Source organism: Nesoenas mayeri, assembly GCF_963082525.1.
Source record: "Nesoenas mayeri genome assembly, chromosome: Z".
Classification (NCBI taxonomy): Eukaryota; Metazoa; Chordata; class Aves; order Columbiformes; family Columbidae; genus Nesoenas; species Nesoenas mayeri.
The window spans coordinates 77,781,126-77,804,324 of NC_137542.1; the positions used below are offsets into that span (position 1 = coordinate 77,781,126).

General features: G+C 51.9%; 1 protein-coding gene across 4 annotated transcripts in view; it reads left to right on the plus strand.

Moving 5' to 3' along the window:
* NEDD4L (NEDD4 like E3 ubiquitin protein ligase) overlaps nt 1-23,199 on the plus strand; it is a gene marked incomplete at its 5' end in the record, with an annotated part of 122,404 nt that overhangs the window by 82,275 nt on the left and 16,930 nt on the right. For 3 of the 4 annotated variants that reach the window (XM_080361976.1, XM_080361977.1, XM_080361975.1), the window contains 11 exons: nt 1,753-1,884; nt 2,343-2,462; nt 3,485-3,682; nt 4,988-5,065; nt 6,667-6,721; nt 11,992-12,050; nt 14,462-14,527; nt 15,326-15,555; nt 16,639-16,760; nt 17,374-17,444; nt 18,011-18,106. In XM_080361976.1, coding sequence (XP_080218102.1) covers nt 1,753-1,884; nt 2,343-2,462; nt 3,485-3,682; nt 4,988-5,065; nt 6,667-6,721; nt 11,992-12,050; nt 14,462-14,527; nt 15,326-15,555; nt 16,639-16,760; nt 17,374-17,444; nt 18,011-18,106 — 1,227 coding nt within the window. The remainder of the gene's footprint in view (nt 1-1,752; nt 1,885-2,342; nt 2,463-3,484; nt 3,683-4,987; nt 5,066-6,666; nt 6,722-11,991; nt 12,051-14,461; nt 14,528-15,325; nt 15,556-16,638; nt 16,761-17,373; nt 17,445-18,010; nt 18,107-23,199) is intronic. The other variant, XM_080361978.1, reaches the window with a different exon arrangement.

Here is a 23,199-nt window from a genome sequence, read left to right on the forward strand (position 1 = left end):
AGCGGTTGGGTTGGCTCAGGACAGCCCTGGTGGAGCGGAGGCTGAAGCGGTTGGGTTGGCTCAGGACAGCCCTGGTGGAGCAGAGGCTGAAGCGGTTGGGTTGGCTCAGGATAGCCCTGGTGGAGCAGAGGCTGAAGCGGTTGGGTTGGCTCAGGACAGCCCTGATGGAGCAGAGGCTGAAGCGGTTGGGTTGGCTCAGGACAGCCCTGGTGGAGCAGAGGCTGAAGCGGTTGGGTTGGCTCAGGACAGCCCTGGTGGAGCAGAGGCTGAAGCGGTTGGGTTGGCTCAGGATAGCCCTGGTGGAGCAGAGGCTGAAGCGGTTGGGTTGGCTCAGGACAGCCCTGGTGGAGCAGAGGCTGAAGCGGTTGGGTTGGCTCAGGACAGCCCTGGTGGAGCGGAGGCTGAAGCGGTTGGGTTGGCTCAGGACAGCCCTGGTGGAGCGGAGGCTGAAGCGGTTGGGTTGGCTCAGGACAGCCCTGGTGGAGCAGAGGCTGAAGCGGTTGGGTTGGCTCAGGATAGCCCTGGTGGAGCGGAGGCTGAAGCGGTTGGGTTGGCTCAGGACAGCCCTGGTGGAGCGGAGGCTGAAGCGGTTGGGTTGGCTCAGGACAGCCCTGGTGGAGCAGAGGCTGAAGCGGTTGGGTTGGCTCAGGACAGCCCTGGTGGAGCGGAGGCTGAAGCGGTTGGGTTGGCTCAGGACAGCCCTGGTGGAGCAGAGGCTGAAGCGGTTGGGTTGGTTCTCTTAGCACCAGGAGCTGCCTGTTTCTAAAGGAATTGATGTTGCTGGTGAGCTCAAGAACTGCACTCATGGGTAAGGCAGTTCAGCACTGGTTTTACTCTGTCCTGTGCTGAAGATATCTAGTTTTCATCATCCTTCTGCTACCAAGGCAGGTATTTTGAAAGAGGAAGGCAACCTCTGGCATTATAGTCTCCTGATAAGGTCTCAATATATATTTTAATGCATCGAACCAAATATCTAGACATAGATACTGAAAAGCACCTTGTTTGCTTCTGTCTGCTGTGAATGACAGAAATCCTGTCTCTCTCCAGCTCTTTGTATTTACATCAATTACCTGAGAAAAATGCCTGTCCTTCATATCGTGATTTTCTTGTTTGCTTCAGAGCCAGGCAGGTTACCTGTTGTTCGTCCATTACTCCAGCCAGTGTCGGCTTCAGAGAAGAGGGGTCCCACACTGGGAAGTGCCTGAGCTTAGTCAGGATTTCTGTGGAGTGTGTGATCTGAAAACCGGCACTCCCTGGGCATCCCCCTTGTGGAACTTCGTTCAGATGCAGGCAGGGTCAGCAGTAACCGTTCTCTCTAGGCTATTTTTCTTCAAATAGCTTTTCCATTTGTGCTGCAGTGCATGTTTTTGTTTCCTCTACATGTCCCTGAAGAAAACATCCACTTGGTGTAAGCACCAAGTATCTTCCTCATGGAAGTACCCAAGACAACATCAGCCCCACACAGTGACATAGTTATTGGGTCGAATAGCAGCGTAACTTGTTTAATGACAGTTAGTGCCTTTGGCAACGTTAATGTTGTCCATATATTTTTGTTAGAACAACGTCTTTCTTGTGGAACTTGTGGTACATGAAGAAGAGCTTATGTCAAATGAAATCAGAAAGCATATTCTTCTGTGTGCTTGTTGTGCTTAAGAATGTTGTGAGTTAACAAGTTCTTTTTCTAAACAAAAGAATGATGAAGTATTTGTTAGCTATTACAAAATAACGATACAGTATCTCTTGGTTGAACAGCCTTCGGTGGCCTATGTCCATACTACACCAGGCTTACCCTCAGGCTGGGAGGAGAGGAAGGACGCAAAGGGCCGGACTTACTATGTCAATCACAACAATCGCACCACAACGTGGACGCGGCCCATCATGCAGGTATGAAGCCGTTAAAGTGCTTAATTTGAATAGCAAACACATAGTATGTACTGGGTATCATTCCAGTTGAAGCTGTTCCTCAGAACTCTGAACTGAAAAAGATAAGATCCCAAGCATGGTCGTGACAGCTCAGGACAATCGTAAAAACTGCAGTGATTCAGGTTCTCCTGTTACTTCTTTTAGCTGTAGTAAGGGGCAGGTTAAGTTGATTGCTACAATGGAAGGAATTTACAAAGAGGTACATATGAAGTAATAAAAAGAGACAAACAGTGTCTTAGGATTGAATTTGGAAGTTGTGTTGATCTGTTAGTAGCACTATACATACATTAGTTGCCCTTCCCGTGGAATTGCAATGAATGTCTTCAAGAAGGTATACGTAGCATTTCATACCACTAATAAAGAATTCCTCCGTTTCATGACGCGTCCCGAACGGCGCTGGCTGGGTTTGCCCCGAGCAGCTGGCGGAGGACGGCATGGTGGGCTCCACGGCCAGCAGCAGCAACCACCTGAGCGAGCCGCAGATCCGGCGGCCCCGCAGCCTCAGCTCCCCCACCGTGACGCTGTCGGCCCCGCTGGAGGTGAGACCGTCCCCACGGCGCGCAGCTGCCGCTTTAGTTACGCTGCACCCCTGCTGCTTTAGTTACACTGCACAGCTGCCGCTTTAGTTACACCGCACAGCTGCCGCTTTAGTTACGCTGCACCGCTGCCGCTTTAGTTACGCCACACGGCCGCGCTTCCCCGCTAGCGGTTTGCCCCAGTATATTGCTGTTTTCTTTAGCAGTTTTCTGTCTGGATCTTTACATTGTACAATGGTATTACTTAACTTCTATGGTCATTAAATGGAGTATTTTATATGGGTTTATTTGCTTGGGTCAGCTAAGGCATAATGTGTGTGCACGTCTGAAACAGGTGTCGTGACTCCTTCACGTGCTGGGAGTACATGAAATGGGAGATACTTTGTTAGGCTGAAGCATCACATTTTTAAGGTTGTTCAGGTGTCTGAACTTTCCGTTTCCCAGTGAAATTAAAAACAAATGCTGTAAGTTCAGTTGTTAACCCAAAGGCGCTGGGCAGAGCAGCGGTGTGTGCCTGCGGTCACTCACTTTAAAAAAAGCCCAAAATCTGTAGTTGCAAACCTCTGTTTGTTTGAGGAGCTTGTTTTAAGTTCGTATTTAACTCTTATCTGAAGTTATTGTTGAGAAATGCATAGCAAAGTGGGTAACACTACCTCGCACTTAGGATGCTCTTTTGTTGTAAAGTGAGTTGTATTGCACCGTGAAGCACAGATAAATGCTTTTGTTTTTTCCTTCATAAGCTGAAATATTGACGTGTACAGGGCAGCTGCAGTAAAGTGTGTGGTCAAATGTCAGTGCCACGGACCTTATTGTTGCAGAGGGAAGCGGTAAACACCGTGTCCTTCGCAGCAAAAAGCGCAGTGTGCTACAAGGAGCAGACTGTAGCTAAGTAAGGTCCAGGAACTCCATCCCAGCGCTGAATTCTAGCGCTAGTTACATCTGGAATGGCAATCTGTTTTGCTGCGACACCAAAGTTGGGCGCTGTTGAGTGCTGTTTGCCAAGGTGGATCTCTGGTTGTGCCCAGGGCATGAAGGACTCCCCGGCGCGCAGGACAGTGAAGGACACGCTTTCCAACCCCCAGTCCCCGCAGCCCTCGCCCTACAACTCCCCGAAGCCGCAGCACAAGGTTGCGCAGAGCTTCCTGCCCCCGGGCTGGGAGATGCGCATCGCCCCCAACGGCCGGCCCTTCTTCATCGACCACAACACCAAGACCACCACGTGGGTAAGAGTCGTTCTGGAGGGTGGGTTTTAAATCAGTTGCCGTCTTCTAAAGGTTTCTGTCTTCGCTTTCCTGCCTATATACCCCCCCTTCTATGGGGCCATTTGTCTTGTCTTTAAGGGGGGCTTTGGCAGCCCAGCTTTTCATACAGCCGCAGTGGGAATCTCCCCGAGTCGTCCGTGCAGTCATGTACAGCAGCAAAAGACTCGAGTAGCCAGGTCTAGGACATGACTTGAGAGCTGCCTTTGCTGCTCAGAGAACTTATTGTTACTGCCCGCTCAGATTTTGGTGCATTTGTGCATCATATACCATGCAATAGTGGTTTGCATTTTGTATTTGACTCTTTTGATACGTGACGCATCATTGCATACAAGCACTGTCCTTCAAACTCCCCACATTTGGGGTTTAGAGGCACGGAGTGCAATGGAGATGTGGATTGTTGTTTAGTTTGAGACTGTCCATAGTTGTGTTGTATTTCACTGATTAGCACTGCCTTTTTGTTAGCGTAATGTGTGTTCATCTTCAGTTAACGGGATGCATTTCATTATTTGTTTTATGTCACAAGAATCCATTTTTCAATAATTCTGCAACTCGGGTCAACAAGTTGAATAAATAAAATTACACTAGGAAAACATGTCACAGACGACCCAACATTTCACATCACCATTGAAAGAGGAGTTGCCCTTTAGTTTGTCAGGCATCGTTCAGATTGTCAGTGACCACTGTTAACGTGATAGATCTTTAGTGGTGGTTCTTAATGGTGTTCCCGGTACACGTGGCTAACCTACGTGTGTGCAAACCTCTAGGTTTGTCTTCTGAGACGAGTTTTACTTGCCCCCTTTTCCTTCATTTGGGCATTGGTGTAATAATACCTGTGCATTTAAAAAAAATGTAAGAAGCTCATTTTCATCCTCTTAGAGCCTTTTTGTGATAGGATGCCTTATTTCTTTGACGTTTTTAAGAGTCAAAAGTGTGCATATGTACCAAAGTGCCACTCACGGGAGTGCTGCGTCCGCAGACACTCTGACCGAGCACAGCTGGGGGCAGAGTCCTGCATCACCCCCATAACTCCCGACCGTGAAAACCATGTCGGTGTTGGATCCTGGTCAAACACGTGACACATCCACATACTCAGTGTTCTGTCACATGTATGCGGTTTGGGTTATATGTTTTATTCTCAAAAAAGGGAAAAGGAATAAAAGAGTAACTGTAATGTAGCAAGATTTCTTTTCTAGATAACTGTGTGTTTGACTTAGTGTGTAACTCTAACTTGATCTGCTGGATTTACAGTTGCATATTCTGTTACAGGAGGATCCACGGCTGAAATTTCCAGTGCATTTGAGAACAAAAGCATCATTGAACCCTAATGATTTAGGCCCTCTTCCTGTAAGTGGTAATGTGTATGTATTTTAGTGTATGCCTGCTATCGTATGTGATGTGATCTGTTGTTGCAGTCAGATACTGCGTGTGGACACGCACGTTGGTGTCACCAGTTTTCTGGAGGGACCGAGGCCGCGCTTTCCTGTGGCACAGAAGCCTGGCTGTGCGTGTGAAGCACTGAGGCTCTCTGAAGCAGCCCCTGGTGTTTCTGAGCTTTGAAGAAACTGACTTTGTTTTCGTCTCCATGTGCTTTCCGATAGCTGCCTGTTGCTGGAGCAGAGCTCTGTTAGTGTACCAGCATATATTGGCATTCAGAAATCTAAATACATTCTGATTTTCAATGAAGCTTCCATATTCTACAGAGAAAGTTACCATTTTAATGTCAGAAGTTTTGTCCCACTGCAGTATAATACTGATTTACAGGCTTTGCTTTGGTTTTAAACAACTGCATCCTCAACGGCAGAGCGTAGTCAGTGAATGTGGATGCTTTTTCTAAACGCATTTTTACGCTGTAGTGTTAATTCAGCTCATTGCTTCATACATACATACATACATACATACTTTCATAAGCATACTTGCCATTGCAATTGTACTCGCAACTCTGGCAACCGTAGTGAGAAGGAGCCACTAATGGTGCTCAGCGGTGCCAGCCGCCCGTCTGACGCGGCCCAGGCCGCATCCTGCCCCAGCACACCCCGCGCTACATGAGTGTAGTGGTGAACGGTTACAATAACGAGCCAATCCGACTTGTTGTAACTGAGCGGGGTTACAGCTGGCTCAGCCGAACCGCAGCCCAAGGGTGGTGACAGGAGCTGCCCGTGCTGAGGGGACATAACCTCTATTGTCCTCCTAAAATCTCACTGCCCTTGGCATGATTAGAAAGAGAATCGCCTTGTATTTAAGTCAAGCTAGGCCGTTTGTCAGGCCCAGTGTCTTGAGTCAGTGATTAGGTCAAGAACTATGCCAGTTCAATGTGATATTCCTGGTCACAGCACCGCAGTACTGCAGTTTGTCTGTGAGCAAAGGGCTGTGGAACAGCTGCTCTGCCACTTCCCAGACGCCTCGAGCATGCATTAATCTTCGAGGACACGTTGCTAGACTGGCCAGCGTTGGCGTATAATGACAGCGGGACGTTTGTTCTCCTTTCCATTCTGTAATCATGGGGACAATGAGAAAGGGGAATGGGTAAAAAGGGGAGAACTGAGGACTAGGTTAGGCATTCTTGTCCCGCCATCATGGGATCCTGGCTTATATATTTACACTAAATAACCTGCATGTGTTTCAGAAGTAGAAGCAGAAACTCTCAAACCTGACCAGTGATGGACAGTCTGTTCTTTGTGATCCTTTCCTCATAGTAGGAAATGGGTATAAACTGTGATGCAAGAAGCTTCGAAAGCGATGTTCTGTGCTGGATGCAGCTGCCTGTATAAACAGCCAGTTCTTGGAGTCGTGCTAGATTTTTGTCATTGGTGTAACGCATCTGTGCTCGCTTGGTATTTGTGCTCCAAAGAACCATTTATAAGTGCGGATAACGTATTGCTTCCAGCTGGGCCAGACTGGTAATATTTCACTTGTTTTCTCTCTGTTTTTTTATTTCCCGATTCCAGCCTGGTTGGGAGGAAAGGATACATTTGGATGGAAGAACATTTTACATAGACCATAGTAAGTAAGCACCCAGGTTCTACAGCAAATAGACAAAGGGAGGTAATCAATATTGAAGTGAAAGCTTTATGATTTTACTCTTCATTTAGGAAGCCAGGTGTTGATATGTGGAGACATTGATACCAGAGACTTAGTGCCCTCATACGGTACTGTATATTCACCGAAAGCTTGCTTTTAATTGGCTCATCAAGCTTTGTCCCTCTCTGACTTGTGAAGCATTAACATTTCTTCTTTGTGGTTTCCTTTGTTCTTGTTGATATTTTGGATTCGTTGTTGCTGTTGTTGATGATCCCATGGCTTATTCACACTTAATAAATTAAAATGTACACTAGGAATAGAAAATAAGATGAGAAAAGATCCTATAGCCACAACTCCCCGTGGAGGCCGTGCAGAAATGGGCCCCGGTGAGAAGTCTCCCCTCTCCGTTCAGGAGTCTTGTGGCAGTGCTGATTCTGATCTTATTTCCTATTGCAGCATGTTAAACTGCACCCAGCCCGTTCCTCTGGTTGAGTTCTGTTAGTGGAGTTCTAGTGTAAGTGATGTTTCATTGTAACCTGTCTTACTGCAGTATCCCAGAGCTACTGTGTGAGTTTTGTTGTTGTTTGGAAACAAAGCAGCCCAGAAAAGTGTCCGTCCTTTCTTTTTCCAAGACTTGAGCTGGACTCTCTAATGAGATATTTCTGCTGATGCATAATCCTCGCAGCAACAGCTGGCTCACGAGCCACTAGAAGAGGGTGCCTGTGCTACACGAAACCTAGAGGATTCAAATCGATAACTATTTGTCAGGATCATGTTTTGCCTTCAGTATCAGTAGCACCGACTTCTGTGCTTATCGGTAGTTGCATATATGATACTATTAAGTCATTACTAAAAGACTGTCTCTAAAGTAATATGAATTTTTAAATGGCACAAATAGTTTTTTAAAAAACTTGGAAAGCACAAAACCAACCGCTTTTAAACGTCAGTGCAGAATTAGTCTTTATACTTCTAGAATTGTTTTTTGCAACAGATATCTGGGAACTCAGCTGTGGCAAATGGTTATGAACTGCGGCCACTGAGGAGCCACAGGGTAGTCCTGTCCTGTTTGAGATGGCTCTGGTTGCTGAGCCTGCCAGCCTCCTGTGCAGCGTTCTCGTGTCGTAGTCCTCTAGTCTGCTGCAGCATCTGTTAGTCTCTGAAGGTCAATGGACTGCTAAAGTTGCACCTTAATCAGAATTCCCCAAATAGTTTATAATTGCTATAAAACTCAATGTATTTGTGTCTGAAATTTCTCTCTGGTCCCGTTTTTGATCTCAGCTTTTTTAGCTCTCCACAGTTTTGAGGGGGTTTGAAAATGCAGCTTGTTTCCAGCAAATCCCCCTTCAGTCCCAACTGCTGCCACAGCACCGGGGTTGCAGGCGGCCTGCGGGAGCAGCGGCCGTGCCGGTGCCGCGCGGTGGTGATGGTGTCATGCGGTGATGCCAGTGCTGTGCCAGCAGAGCCGGTGCAGCTGCGGTGACACCGTGTGCTCCGCAGACGGCACCGCTGCTTGGCCGTTTGCCTTGGGCACTCTCGGGAGCAGCTTCTGTTTCCCGCAGTGAGCAGGAAGCGCGGTGGCGTGTCAGCCTGTTTCCCGCAGTGAGCAGGAAGGAAGCGCGGTGGCATGTCAGCCTGTTTCCCGCAGTGAGCAGGAAGGAAGCGCGGTGGCATGTCAGCCTGTTTCCCGCAGTGAGCAGGAAGGAAGCGCGGTGGCGTGTCAGCCTGTTTCCCGCAGTGAGCAGGAAGGAAGCGCGGTGGCGTGTCAGCCTGTTTCCCGCAGTGAGCAGGAAGGAAGCGCGGTGGCGTGTCAGCCTGTTTCCCGCAGTGAGCAGGAAGGAAGCGCGGTGGCGTGTCAGCCTGTTTCCCGCAGTGAGCAGGAAGGAAGCGCGGTGGCGTGTCAGCCTGTTTCCCGCAGTGAGGAGGAAGGAAGCGCGGTGGCGTGTCAGCCTGTTTCCCGCAGTGAGCAGGAAGGAAGCGCGGTGGCGTGTCAGCCTGTTTCCCGCAGTGAGCAGGAAGGAAGCGCGGTGGCGTGTCAGCCTGTTTCCCGCAGTGAGCAGGAAGGAAGCGCGGTGGCGTGTCAGCCTGTTTCCCGCAGTGAGCAGGAAGGAAGCGCGGTGGCGTGTCAGCCTGTTTCCCGCAGTGAGCAGGAAGGAAGCGCGGTGGCATGTCAGCCTGTTTCCCGCAGTGAGCAGGAAGGAAGCACGGTGGCGTGTCAGCCTGTTTCCCGCAGTGAGCAGGAAGGAAGCGCGGTGGCGTGTCAGCCTGTTTCCCGCAGTGAGCAGGAAGGAAGCGCGGTGGCGTGTCAGCCTGTTTCCCGCAGTGAGCAGGAAGGAAGCGCGGTGGCGTGTCAGCCTGTTTCCCGCAGTGAGGAGGAAGGAAGCGCAGTGGCATGTCAGCCTGTTTCCCGCGGTGAGCAGGAAGCGCAGTGGCGTTTCCTGGTGCCGGTTTGCGGTGGAGCTGCTGGCTCTGGGTCAGCGTGGTGCGGTGGGCTGTGCTCAGCCAGCGTGCGGGTCTCGGTGCCGCTGCTGTGATAAACTGGCCGTCGTTTCAGTTGTGCTCTGCTGAGCCATTGGGTGACATGCTACAAACGCGGTGTGTTCCATTGCTAGAACGCAAAGTGAATGTCGCAGGTGTTGGCAGATCCAGCTGCTGTTAATGTCCTCTTCCCCAGATATGTTTGGTGATTCTGCATAATTACCCAATACCCTTGTCCTGTTTCTGAAGGGCTTTTCTCATCCCTGAGGAAACGCAACCAGCACAGAAACTTCTCTTGTGGAGCAGCACGAGCTGCTATTAAGTGTGCCATATAAACTAGCAAAGCAAAGTACCACTCAAATAATGTAGGTATTACTTGTAACATGAGAGCCTGAAATACAGCACTTTTCAGATTGTAACTGTAAGCAGCTTGGATTTCTCCAACGGTCAGCCTCTAACAGAAAAGGCCCTAGCTCTCCACGCTTGGTCCCTAGCTGGCTAAGTCAGCAGTATTTTCCCTCCACGAATAAAATAGTATTTTCTGTCCTTAGGGGTGTTCATATACTTCTGTGCTTCCTGGGAGCCTGCTGGGAAGATATGATGTGGCTGTTGGAAGGTATCATGACGGGAAACACGCAGGTTTTCCAGCCGTACCGAGAGCAGTCCTCGGTGGTTCACAGGCAGAGGGATGGACATATTAAATGGGTTCCCCTCAAAGTCTGTCTTGAATCCGCCATCTTTCAGTATATTCACTAATGAGTGGAGTGATGAATTAGGGGGAATGTCCTCGTTAGTTCAGCAGACAACAACAGTGCGGGAGGGGCCGGCGGCGCTCACTGGAGCGGGACCGCAGGTCAGCGTGGCGCCTGCTGCTGCGGGGGCGGCCGGTGCTGGCGCAGTGTCAGACGGGGCGGGAACCGCTAGCGCAGTGCTTTGTTGAAAAGGCCGTGAAAAATATCGCCAGCTGAACAGGAGTGAGCTCATCGGTGAGGCGTCAGGAGGAGCCCGAGTGATCTCTGGTGTCCTCGGCTCTGGCGGTCCTGGGTCCAGCGTGGGGCTCTGAGCGCAGGGCAGTGCTGAGCTCGAGGGGCAGGGAGCCCCGGAGGGCCTGGAGCCCGTTGGCGAGGAAAGGCAGAGTGGTGTTTGTGTGCAGACTCGAGAGGGAAGGCAGGTGTTCGAAAGTGTGGTGCAAAACGAACGCATTTGTCATGCAGCCCCTTTGGCTAAGGCAGAATGGTGGGCTGCGGTCCCGGGGCGGCTCAGCCTGGCCCTGCCCGTTGCCGCGGCTGCGCAGCCCCGGAACCGCGTCTCCGACACGGTGTTCCTGCGGTCCTCTGGCAGGGACGTGTCGCTAACATCCCGCGCGCTTCAGTATGCGGGGCCATGGAAAGACCTGAGAAGCCTGCAGGCACTTCAGTGCTGTTGTCTCTGATTCCATAGGATGGCACCATGGCTTGTGGTGGTCATTTTCAAGTAGGTATAAAAAATGAGTTGGTTTAAAACCAGTAAACTCAGTAGAAATAAATTTGACTAAACAGGTTGAAGTGAGATGAAAGGGCCAAATGAGGCATGAAGCTCTTGTGGCAGGCTCCGGTCCGTGGATCTGCCAGTCTCACAGCCTTCCTCCATGGTGTTAGCAACCATAAATAGGCTTAAAATAGTGTTGTAATACTAAATTAATGGATAGATCCCATTTCTTGAAATGTGCTCATGTTCCTTTTGGGTTTTCTTCAGTCAACATTTAATGAATGTCATCTTTCAAGTCCCAGTCCTTTTAAACACTAACTCGGAGTGCTCAAAACATAAGGTCTTTTCCAACCATAGGAATATGGCAAACACCAGCGGTTTAATATAAGCGGGTTGGGTTCTTTTTTATCTGTAGTAGCTATAAAAACCATTTTATTGAAACTTAGTGTGTTTGTTCCAAAACGTAGCAGTTGCACCCCTCAGAGCCTGGACTGCTCTCTAACCGACGGCTCCTGAATCAGGCGTGCCGGTGCTGCCCGCTGCGCGCAGACACGGGTGACCGGCACCCGCCATCGCAGGGCGCCCACTCTGGCTTTCCGAGCGTTGTCTCATTGTTGCAACGTCATCGTGTTGTTGTTCTGTTGTGTTCAGGATCTCGTGAGGAGCCGCTGTCTGCAGGCAGGGACAGTGTCACCGTGCTCCCGTGTGACCCCACGAGCCACCTCCTGCTGCTCTTAGAAAAGAGCGGGATTCTGTCACCTGCTCCCCAAATTGTCTTTGCTCAAAACCAAATCAGCTCTTACACTCTAACTGTAGAATTTCACCTCCCTTAATGGTCCTATAAGCTTTTCATTAGGTTTCAAAAGTGTCTAGGACTCTTTTTTAAGAGATGTTATTCCCTCCAAATTCAAATACAGACTGTCTTTCAAAAGTCTCACATTTTGGCTATCTTGATGTAAAAATTAAAATAGACTTGGTCTGTCATTTGACACAGTTTTTGGGTTCCTTTACCTCTCAGGCATGAATCTGTGTATTTCTATGTGAGTTGAGTCCGAGACCATGTTCACCTAGAACGTGTTTGCTCCTACAGACGTGGAAATACAAGCAGTGTCACTACATTGGATTCTGTTCTAGTTGTGCATTTTTGAGTGGTTGGGGTTCAGGTGTAGGTGGTGAGTGCAGCCTCTTCTAGCCCTGAAACACCAGGTTGTGGACGTGGTAGGGAAAACAGTTGCAGGGAGAAGAAAACAACAGAGATTCACAGTGTGGCAACAGAGAAGTAATGATATAATGTTCTTTGTTATTTACAGATAATAAAATCACGCAGTGGGAAGACCCCAGGCTGCAGAACCCGGCCATTACCGGCCCCGTAAGTACGCGGCGGGTGTCGCTGCCGCTGGTGGCGGCAGGAGCGCCGGCCCGCGCCGCCGTCTGTCTCGGCGCCGGCGGGAGCGGGACCCCGGCTCGGCTTTGGCATCAAACTGCCAGAACACAACAGAGCTTGAAACCTTTAGTGCCGTTTGGGGCACTCTGAGCGATCAGACTCCCAGCCCCTGAGATTGAGGTGTTTCCAGGTGCTGGCAGCACCTTTTCATTTGGGGTAGATCCTCGGGATTTTGAAGGGTCTCAGGACACAGCAGATGAGCTACCGCATGGTGTAATTGCAGTTTTTCTTGTTTATTAATAAGATTAATAATAATCACGTGTTTGAACATGGCTGCCTTTGGAGTGATTTCCCCATTTATCATGCACTTAATGCCTGAGATACTAATATAGAGTATGCTATCCAAATTCTTTGTGTTTGTTTTCCCAGAAATGTTAAGCGTACCTCAGAAAGGCTATCTGGGAAATTTTATTTCAAGATAATAAGGGTCAATCATGATCCCATTAAGTAAATAACAGTTATTTGGATCAAATCCTTTTTACAGCCACAAAAGCATTAAAGATTCATCCTAATGCTTTTAATAGTATTTTGGGTGCCATGGCAATCACAAAGAACTACTTAAATTGCATTTTGCATTGCATTTGAACAGTGGAAGCATGCTGAAAGATTATTTAATGGCTGTAGTAAAATCATATTATCATCAGACTAATATGATTTAGTATTTAACAAAAACATTCACGTCTCATCATCCCCAAGAGCAAAGGGGCGCAGGATCCGTGCCCTGCCGGAGTCCCTGCGGCAGGAGCAGCCCGCGCCCCCCGCCCCGGCGGCACCAGCCGCGCCGACGCTGGCGCTGGCGCTGGGGAGCGGCGCAGCGGCCGCGTCCCGCGCGCTCCGGGCCCCGCAGCCGGGGTTTCAGCGGCCGCTCCGCCGCCCTGCCGGCTGGGGCAGCGCTGCAGCCAGCGGGGCCTGGGAAACCTCAGCAGCTCCAGGGAGCCCTTTTATTTTCCTCTCTTTTTTTCACAGCTCTTTCAAACCCTGATTGAATTGATGTTGTGTGGGGTGTCAAAAATAGAGAACTGAGGTTTCTTAATTCTCAAAAGTTTCAAACAAGTGGCAGAGAATTAAGGAGTCGTACTTGAAGCAGTTGACTTGTTAGAGCCCCTGTCACCATGCCGTTGCTCTGCAGCGGCGCCGTGCCTGCTGTCCCGCGCTCCTTGGGTCAAACAGCGGTTGTTGCAGTGTCGTGGCTCTGATGGAGCCCCTTAGCTTGGTCTTAGGTTTATTTTCAAACTTTTTTTGATTTTGTGTCTTTTGAGTAGCATTTAACCGTGCCCAGCACTTGGAGCGGTGCGAGTCCCTGTTCTGTGCTAACACTCAGCATTTCTAGAGTTCGGTGTAACCGTGCCCAGCACTTGGAGCGGTGCGAGTCCCTGTTCTGTGCTAACACTCAGCATTTCTAGAGTTCGGTGTAACCGTGCCCAGCACTTGGAGCGGTGCGAGTCCCTGTTCTGTGCTAACACTCAGCATTTCTAGAGTTCGGTGTAACCGTGCCCAGCACTTGGAGCGGTGCGAGTCCCTGTTCTGTGCTAACACTCAGCATTTCTAGAGTTCGGTGTAACCGTGCCCAGCACCTGGAGCGGTGCGAGTCCCTGTTCTGTGCTAGCACTCAGCATTTCTAGAGTTCGGTGTAACCGTGCCCAGCACCTGGAGCGGTGCGAGTCCCTGTTCTGTGCTAACACTCAGCATTTCTAGAGTTCGGTGTAACCGTGCCCAGCACCTGGAGCGGTGCGAGTCCCTGTTCTGTGCTAACACTCAGCATTTCTAGAGTTTGGTGTAACCGTGCCCAGCACTTGGAGCGGTGCGAGTCCCTGTTCTGTGCTAACACTCAGCATTTCTAGAGTTCGGTGTAACCGTGCCCAGCACTTGGAGCGGTGCGAGTCCCTGTTCTGTGCTAGCACTCAGCATTTCTAGAGTTCGGTGTAACCGTGCCCAGCACTTGGAGCGGTGCGAGTCCCTGTTCTGTGCTAACACTCAGCATTTCTAAAATTCGGTATTATGTGGCATGCTTGGTATTTTTTAATGAGACACATGGATGGCACCGATCCATCCCAACTGTGTGTGTGTGTGTGTGTGTTAAAATTGTGTTTGATCTGTTCTGTTCCTAAAAGAAGAAAAGAACCGAGGATGAGCAGTTGATAAACAGAACTGGGTTGAAACTTTTCACACCTTTTAGCACAAAATACACCCTGGGAAGTGGGGGAATTTTTACCACTGTTCTTCATGCATGGCGGGTTTTTATCAGGCGATTACGGCATGCGTGGGCAGATAGCATGCCTCTAAATGGACTGCTCAATGGCTGGAATAACCTGTATGTGCGATCCTCTCTCCAATAGGCAGTCCCGTATTCCAGGGAGTTCAAGCAGAAATACGACTATTTCCGGAAGAAGCTGAAGAAGCCGGTGAGTGTGGCGCGCGGCTCTGCGCGGGCAGCGCCTGCGCGGCGGCCGGGCTGACGGCGGGCTGTCGGAGGCGCAGCCGCGGGCCGCCGGATCCTGCCGGAGCACAGCACCGCTGCTCCCGGCTGCGCGGCTCCCGGAGGGGCTGAGGCGGAACCAAGACATTGACAAAAGCGTTTATAAATCTTTAAAGACTCCCATTTTTCTGTATGAGTGCAAAATGAAAGCGATGAGGCAGCAAGAAGGTAGCAATGATTCCCTGGTTCCCGTTGCAGCCGAGGTTAATCATTAGGGTAGTTTACAAGCCTTTAGGTTGAAGATAGGCTTGAGGATCAATATGGCTCCTTTGGGCCATGCAGCGCGGAGCTGGAGCACGTCGGCAGAGCGGCGCCCGCGCTGGTGCTGGGGCTGCACGTGCTTCCGCTGCTCCTGTTCCGGGAAGAAGCGTTTCCGGGAGCACCTTTAACGTCAAGAGCACTCGGCATTAGCTCGGATACGATATTGGCTCATAATTAACAGTCAACAGCCTCGGCAGCGCCAGCTCTGATTTGGAGCAGGACTTGCCCATGCCGTTACTTCTCTTGTTTTCATTGCTCTGTCAAATGTCATAGAACTCTCTGAACCGCAGCTGGTTCACCGTGTGCTGTCAGCCTGAGACTTAAAGGGCTGGCAAACAAAACCAAGGGGAAACTTTATAGATCAGATGCATCATCTGTCATCATCTGTTACCGCTGGTCAGTAATTTGCTAGAATGCTTGTTTATTGAAAGCAACAAGTGTAATATAATCTCCTTTCATGTAGGCTGATATACCAAACAGATTTGAGATGAAGCTACACAGAAATAACATTTTTGAGGAGTCGTACAGAAGAATCATGTCTGTGAAGAGGCCCGACGTGCTGAAAGCCAGGCTCTGGATCGAATTCGAGTCGGAGAAAGGACTTGACTATGGCGGGGTGGCCAGAGAGTGGTTTTTCCTCTTGTCCAAGGAGATGTTCAACCCGTATTACGGTCTCTTTGAATATTCAGCAACGTAAGTGTCCATTAAAATATTTCTATTCCTAAGGGGTGTGCATTAGATTTTGCCCAAGAGGCAAAGTTACACCAGCAAGTAGTTAGATGAGTATCTGCTTTTGCAAGAACCTTCCACACTGTTCTTTGGATCCCGTGAAACATTTGGGTTCTCAGGGTGGTGAGAGGAGCAGGAGGCGCTTTCTGCCCTCCCGTCCGTCCGGAACGACGGTGCTGATGCGTAACAGCAGCAGACAGCTTCTCGTTCTCAGTGAGCAGTTCCGCAGCAGCGGCCTTGCCCAAGTGTAACTCTGGTTTGGTCCAGTTCCCAAACCTCTGAGCAATCCGTGAGTACAAATGAGGGCGAGTCTCTGCAGCGCCTGTGCTGTGCGCTGGCGTGGTTCAGGTGCTGCAGGCAGGATGGCTTGCTTAGCTGCAGGACGCAGTTCTGCTGTTTGATGTCACCATCAAGCTCTCTCCTTTCTCTAATAAGCGCTGAGCTGAACAGCGGCTGCATAGTGTGTCTCAGAACAGACGTTCTGCTGCCGAGGGACACGAGTGCCCGGCGCTGGTAGCTCAGAACGCCTGCCTGTTAATGGGCTTTGCTGCACACACGCCTGTTTCCAAATATTGAAACTTAGGGGATATAGGTCACTGTAAATATTTTGGGTCCAGAAACTTAACGAGATATTTTAAGAAATACTGAGGGGTGGGGGGAGGGAACAAGGATGACAACAAAAAGCTTTAAAACCTGGTATCTTTCTTCAGAGACGTAAGAGCATACTGCAGGTTAAAGCCAGCGCTGTTACACCCGTGTCTTGTGGCGACACGCCTGGGTTTGTTAAAATATCCCAGTCCTTTACCGGCCTTTTCCAGGACCCTGGAGGTTAAGATACTCCAGAGCTGTTCTCTGGTACCTGCAGTTGAAGGTGCTGGTAGGAAACGTTGTTTGGCCTGACAGATGGACCGTGAGGGAATGGCATTGTTACACCCCTGCAAAGAGAGCACGAAACGGCCCCAGGCTCCCATTCCTTCTGAACGTCATCTGAATAGCGGGGTATTTACAGACACAGTTACTAGGATTTGTTTTTCTCTCCCCACCAAGGGACAACTACACTCTCCAGATTAATCCTAATTCAGGCCTTTGTAATGAAGATCATCTGTCGTATTTCACCTTCATCGGCCGTGTTGCTGGGCTGGCCGTGTATCACGGGAAGCTGCTGGATGGTGAGTGATGGCACTGGGTGGCAGTGCTGCCGTCACCCGGGTTTACTGCAGGGAGGAACTCACTTCGGTGGTGGTTACGCTTTGGGGTGTAGCGTTTCTGGGAGACAGTCTGGGAGGAAGCAGCGGAAGTGCAGCTCTTGGAAGCTGCGTTGCTGATGGGAGCGTCTGCTCAACAAACGCGTTTCAGGCACGGTTGTGCTCTTTCAGCCAGCGTTGCTGAACAGCCACACCCCTGCAGGGAAGTCGCTGGGCTCCCCGCAGCGTGCGGCCGCAGCGCACCCCGGCTGGATGAGGCAGCGTTCTTTCTGCCGGGCTTGAAGCCCCACAATAAACAGACAAGCGAACATCAGAAACTTCTTCTAGCATGTCCTTTGAGAGAAGAATGGCAGTTTGAGCTGGGTTAGAGTACCCTGGGCTCAGTTCCCTGGCTTTCGTGTCCCTCCCTCATCAGCATTAGTGTGTAATGGCACATGGTAATTAATGGCATCGTTCTTGTAATTGAAAAGTGGGACGGTGTGTGGTGCTGCGTCCGGCTGAGCGGCGGCGCCGGGGCCGGGGAGGTGTCCCCGCTGGCTCGGGGCTGCGATCCGGGACGCTCTGCCCTCTCTTGCAGGCTTCTTCATCCGGCCCTTCTACAAGATGATGCTGGGCAAGCCCATCACGCTGAAGGACATGGAGTCCGTGGTAAGGGCCGCGCTCGCAAAGCCGTGACTTCTGGCGCTCTTGCTTGCAAATATTTAGTGATAGTAACATCTTTTTTGTCCTTTCCTTTTTTCCTTGGGTCACTTTTAAATTATGGACCTAATACATGAAGATGTACTCTAAGAAATTAGAGGGGTCTTTTATTCAGCAAACCTCAAGGCTTTTAATAACAGCAACGCAGTCAGTTATTGTATAGTGTATTCTCACTGTAATGGTGTGATATATGTTAGCAAATTGTGTTGAAAAGAAGGTACAGTTTTATCAAGAAGACATTTTCTAACCAATCATTTGAGGCCACCATATACATCTTTACCTAATAAGATCCGTAGAGTCAGTTTATTGAGTTGTATAATGGTGCAATTACAAGTCAATTAAGAAAAATACATATGAGTAAAGTAATCCATCTCACCCTGCTTTAGGGTAGCCGAGAAAATACATGAGTCTCACCTTTCCAAGCCTTTGGGAGTTCTGATTTAAGATGTCTGCATGTTCAATTTAAAGTACACATTTAATGTTCATATTTAAAGTTGGTGTAAAATCTGCTGCAGGACAGCGAATACTACAACTCCTTGAAGTGGATTCTGGAAAATGACCCCACAGAGCTGGATCTCATGTTTTGCATAGATGAAGAAAACTTCGGACAGGTATGTAAAGGTTCCCTTCTTCTCCTCGTCTTCCCTTCTTCTCCTCTTCTTCCCTACTTCTCTTCTTCCTTTCTCCTCCTCTTCTTCCCTTCTCCTCTTCTTCCCTTCTCCTCTTCTTCCTTTCTCCTCCTCTTCTTCCCTACTTCTCTTCTTCCTTTCTCCTCCTCTTCTTCCCTTCTCCTCTTCTTCCCTTCTCCTCTTCTTCCTTTCTCCTCCTCTTCTTCCCTTCTCCTCCTCTTCTTCCCTTCTTCTCTTCTTCCCCTCTTCTCCTCTTCTTCCCTTCTTCTCCTCTTCTTCCCTTCTTCTCCTCTTCTTCCCTTCTTCTCCTCTTCTTGCCTTCTCCTCTTCTTCCCTTCTCCTCTTCTTCCCTTCTCCTCTTCTTCCCTTCTCCTCTTCTTCCCTTCTTCTCCTCTTCTTCCCTTCTTCTCCTCTTCTTCCCTTCTTCTCCTCTTCTTCCCTTCTTCTCCTCTTCTTCCCTTCTTCTCCTCTTCTTCCCTTCTCCTCTTCTTCCCTTCTCCTCTTCTTCCCTTCTCCTCTTCTTCCCTTCTTCTCCTCTTCTTCCCTTCTTCTCCTCTTCTTCCCTTCTTCTCCTCTTCTTCCCTTCTCCTCTTCTTCCCTTCTTCTCCTCTTCTTCCCTTCTTCTCCTCTTCTTGCCTTCTCCTCTTCTTCCCTTCTCCTCTTCTTCACTTCTTCTCCTCTTCTTCTCTTCTCCTCCTCTTCTTCCCTTCTCCTCCTCTTCCTTCTCTCTTTGATTCTTCTCTCTTCTCTTCTTCTCACTTGTCTTTTCCTTTCCCCCTCTCCCACCTTAACCCCCTCTGCCCCCTCTCCTGTCCCCCTGCTCCCCCCTCCCCTCTATCCACCCCCCTTCTATCTCTGTCCGCCCTTCTCTCTCTGTCCCCACCTTCTCTCTCTGTCCCCCCCTTCTCCCTCATCGCCCGCTTCTCTCTGTCCCCCTCTTCTCTGTGTCCCCCCTTCACTCTGTGTCCCCCCCTTCACTCTGTGTCCCCCTTCTCTCTCTGTCCCCCTTCTCTCTCTGTCCCCCCTTCTCTTTGTCCTCCCCTTTTCTCTCTATGTCCCCCCCTTCTCCCTATGTCCCCTCCTTCTCTCTGTGTCCCCCCCTTATCTCTGTGTCCCCCTTCTCTCTCTGTGTCCCCCTTCTCTCTCTGTGCCCCCTTTTCTCTCTCCCCCCCTTCTCTCTGTGTCCCTCCCTTCTCTCTCTGTCCCCCCTTCTCTCTATGTCCCCCCCTCCTTCTCTCTATGTCCCCCCTCCTTCTCTCTATGTCCCCCCCCTTCTCTCTGTCCCCCCTTCTCTCTATCCCCCCTTCTCCTTGTGTGCCCCCACTTCTCTCTGTGTCCCCCCTTCTCTCTCTGTCCCCCCCCTTCTCTCTGTGTCCCCTCTTCTCTCTGTGTCCCCCCTTCTATGTCCCCCCCATCTCTCTCTGTCCCCCCTTCTCTCTGTGTCCCCCCTTCTCTCTGTCCTCCTTCTCTCTCTGTACCCCCTTCTCTCTCTGTCCCCCCCTTCTCTCTCTGTCCCCCTCTTCTCTCTGTGTCCCCCCTTCTCTCTGTCCCCCGTTCTCTCTCTGTCCCCCCCTTCTCTCTGTGTACCCCCCTTCTCTCTGGCCTCCACCTTCTCGCTGTGTCCCCCCCAATCTCTCTCCCCTTCTCTCTATCCCCCCTTCTCTCTATGGCCCCCCCCTTCTCTCTGTCCCCCCCTTCTCTCTGTGTCCCCCCCCGTCTCCCTCTGTCCCCCCTTCTCTCTGTGTCCCCCCTTCTCTCTCTGCCCCCCTTCTCCGTGTGTTCCCCCCCTTCTCTCTGTGTCCCCCCCTTCTCTCAGTGTCCCCCCCCATCTCTCTATCCCCGCTTCTCTCTGTGTCCCCCCCTTCTCCCTGTCCCCCACTTCTCTCTGTCCCCCGTTCTCTCTCTCTCCCCCGCTTCTCCCTGTGTCCCCCCCTTCTCCCTGTGTCCCCCCTTCTCTCTGTGTCCCCCCTTCTCTCTCTCTCCCCCCTTCTCCCTGTGTCCCCCCCTTCTCTCTGTGTCCCCCCTTCTCTCTGCCCCCCCTTCTCCCTGTGTCCCCCCCCGTCTACATCTGTCCCCCCCCGTCTACCTCTGTCCCCCCTTCTCTCTCTGTCCCCCCTTCTCAGTGTGTACTCCCGTCTCCCTCTGTCCCCCCTTCTCTCTTTCCCCTCCTTCTCTCTGTCCCCCTCTTCTCTCTCTGTCCCCCCCCTTCTCCCTGTGTCCCCCCTTCTCCCTGTGTCTCCCCCTACTCCCTGTGTCCCCCCCTTCTCTCTGTCCCCCCTTCTCCCTGTGTCCCCCCTTCTCACTGTGTCCCCCCCTTCTCTCTGTGTCCCCCCCTCTCACTGTGTCCCTCCCTTCTCTCTGTGTCCCCCCCTTCTCTCTGTGTCCCCCCTCTGACTGTGTTCCCCCCTTCTCTCTGTGTGCCCCCCTTCTCTCTGTGTCCCCCCCTCTCACTGTGTCCCCCCTTCTCTCTGTGTCCCCCCCTTCTCTCTCTGTCCCCCCTTCTCTCTCTGTCCCCCCTTCTCTCTCTGTCCCCCCTTCTCTCTGTGTCCCCCCTTCTCTCTGTGTCACCCCTTCTCTCTGTCCCCTCCCTTCTCTCTGCCCCCCCCCTTCTCTCTCTGTCTCCTCCCCTCTCTGTGTCCCCCCCCCCTCTGTGTCCCCCCTTCTCTCTGTCCCCCCCATCTCTCTATCCCCTCCCTTCTCTCTCTGTCCCCGCTTCTCTCTCTGTCCCCCCTTCTCTCTCTGTCCCCCCTTCTCTCTGTCCTCCCTTGTCCCTGTGTCCCCCCCCTTCTCCCTGTGTCCCCCCCTTCTCTCTATGTCCCCCCTTCTCTCTATGGTCCCCCCTTCTCTCTGTCCCCACTTCTCCCTGTGTCCCCCCCTTCTCTCTGTGTCTCCCCTTCTCTCTGTCCCCCGTTCTCTCTGTCCCCCCTTCTTTCTATTCCCCCTTCTTTCTGTCCCCCCTTCTCTCTGTCTCCCGTTCTCTCCATGTCCCCCCCCTTCTCTCTGTGTCCCCCCCTTCTCTCTGTGTCCCCCCTTCTCTCTGTGTCCCCCCTTCTCTCTGTCCCCCCCTCTCACTGTGTCCCCCCCTTCTCTCTGTGTCCCCCCTTCTCCGTGTGTCCTCTTCTCTCTGTGTCCCCCCCTTCTCTCTGTCCCCCCTTCTCTCTCTGTCCCCCCCTTCTTTCCCTGTGTCCCCTTCTCTCTGTGTCCCCCCCTTCTCTCTGTGTCCCCCCCTTCTCTCTGTGTCCCCCCCTTCTCTCTGTATCCCGCCCCCTTCTCTCTTTCCCCCCTCTCTCTGTGTCCCCCCCTTCTCCCTGTGTCCCCCCTTCTCCCTGTGTCCCCCCTTCTCCCTGAGTCCCCCCTTCCTTTGTGTCCCCCCCTTCTGTCTGTGTCCCCCCATTCTCTCTGTGTCCCCCCCCATCTCTCTATCCCCCCTTCTCCCTGTGTCCCCTCCCTTCTCTCTGTGCCCCCCCTTCTCCCTGTGTCCCCCCTTCTCTCTGTCCCCCCTTCTTTCTGTCCCCCCTTCTCTCTGTGTCCCCCCCTTCTCTCTCTGTCCCCCCTTTCTCTCTGTCCCCCCATTCTCTCTCTGTCCCCCCTTCTCTCTCTATCTCCCCTTCTCTCTGTCCCCCCCATCTCTCTATCCCCCCGCTTCTCTCTCTGTCCCCTCTTCTCTTTATCCCCCCGTTTTCTCCCTGTGTCCCCCCTTCTCCCTGTCCCTCGTTCTCTCTGTGTCCCCCACCTTCTCCCTGTGTCCTCCACTTTCTCCCTGTGTCCTCCACTTTCTCCCTGTGTCCCCCCCCTTCTCTCTGTGTCCCGCCCTTCTCTCTGTGTCCCCCCCCATCTCTCTATCCCCCCTTCTCTATTTGTCCCCCCCTTCTCTCTGTCCCCCATTCTCTCTGTCCCCGCATCTTTCTGTCCCCCCTTCTCTCTGTGTCCCCCCCTTCTCTCTGTGTCCCTCCCTTCTCTCTCTGTCCCCCCTTTCTCTCTGTCCCCCCTTCTCTCTGTGTCCCCCCATCTCTCTATCCCCCCCGTTTTCTCTCTCTCCCCCCCCTTCTCCCTGTGTCCCCCCTTCTGTCTGTGTCCCCCTTCTCTCTCTGTCCCCCCTTCTCCCTGTGTTCACCCCCTTCTCTCTGTCCCCCCCTTCTCTCTGTCCCCCTTCTCCCTGTGTCCCCCCCTTCTCTCTGTGTCCCCCCCTTCTCTCTGTCCCACCCTTCTCCCTGTGTCCCCTTCTCCCTGTGTCCCCCCCCTTCTCTCTGTGTCCCCCCTTCTCTCTGTGTCCCCCCCTTCTTTCCCTGTGTCCCCTTCTCCCTGTGTCCCCTTCTCTTTGTGTTCCCCCCCTTCTCTTTGTGTCCCCCCTTCTATCTCTGTCCCCCCCGTCTCTCTCTCTCCCCCCGTCTCCCTCTGTCCCCCCTTCTCTCTGTCCCTCGTTCTCTCTGCCCCCCTTCTCCCTGTCCCCCCCTTCTCCCTGTCCCCCCCTTCTCTCTGTCCCCCCCTTCTCTCTGTCCCCCCCCTTCTCTCTCTGTCCCCCCCTTCTCCCTCTGTCCCCCCCTTCTCCTTGTGTGCACTTCTCTCTGTGTCCCCCCCCTTCTCTCTGTATCCCCCATTCTCTCTGTGTCTCCCCCTTCTCTCTGTGTCCCCCCCTTCTCTCTGTGTCCCCCCCCGTGTCCCCCCTTCTCTCTGTGTCCCCCCCTTCTCTCTGTGTCCCCCCTTCTCTCTGTGTCCCCCCTTCTCCCTGTGTCCCCCCTCTTCTCTCTGTGTCCCCCCCTTCTCTCTGTGTCCCCCCTTCCTCTGTGTCCCCCCTTCTCTGTGTCCCCCCCTTCTATCTGTGTCCCCCCATTCTCTCTGTGTCCCCCCCCATCTCTCTATCTCCCCTTCTCTATCTGTCCCCCCCTTCTCTATCTGTCCCCCCCTTCTCTCTCTGTCCCCCGTTCTCTCTGTCCCCCCTTCTTTCTGTCCCCCCTTCTTTCTGTCCCCCCTTCTCTCTGTGTCCCCCCCTTCTCTCTCTCTCCCCACTTCTCCCTGTGTCCCCCCCTTCTCTCTCTGTCCCCCCTTCTCTCTGTCCCCCCTTCTCCCTGTGTCCC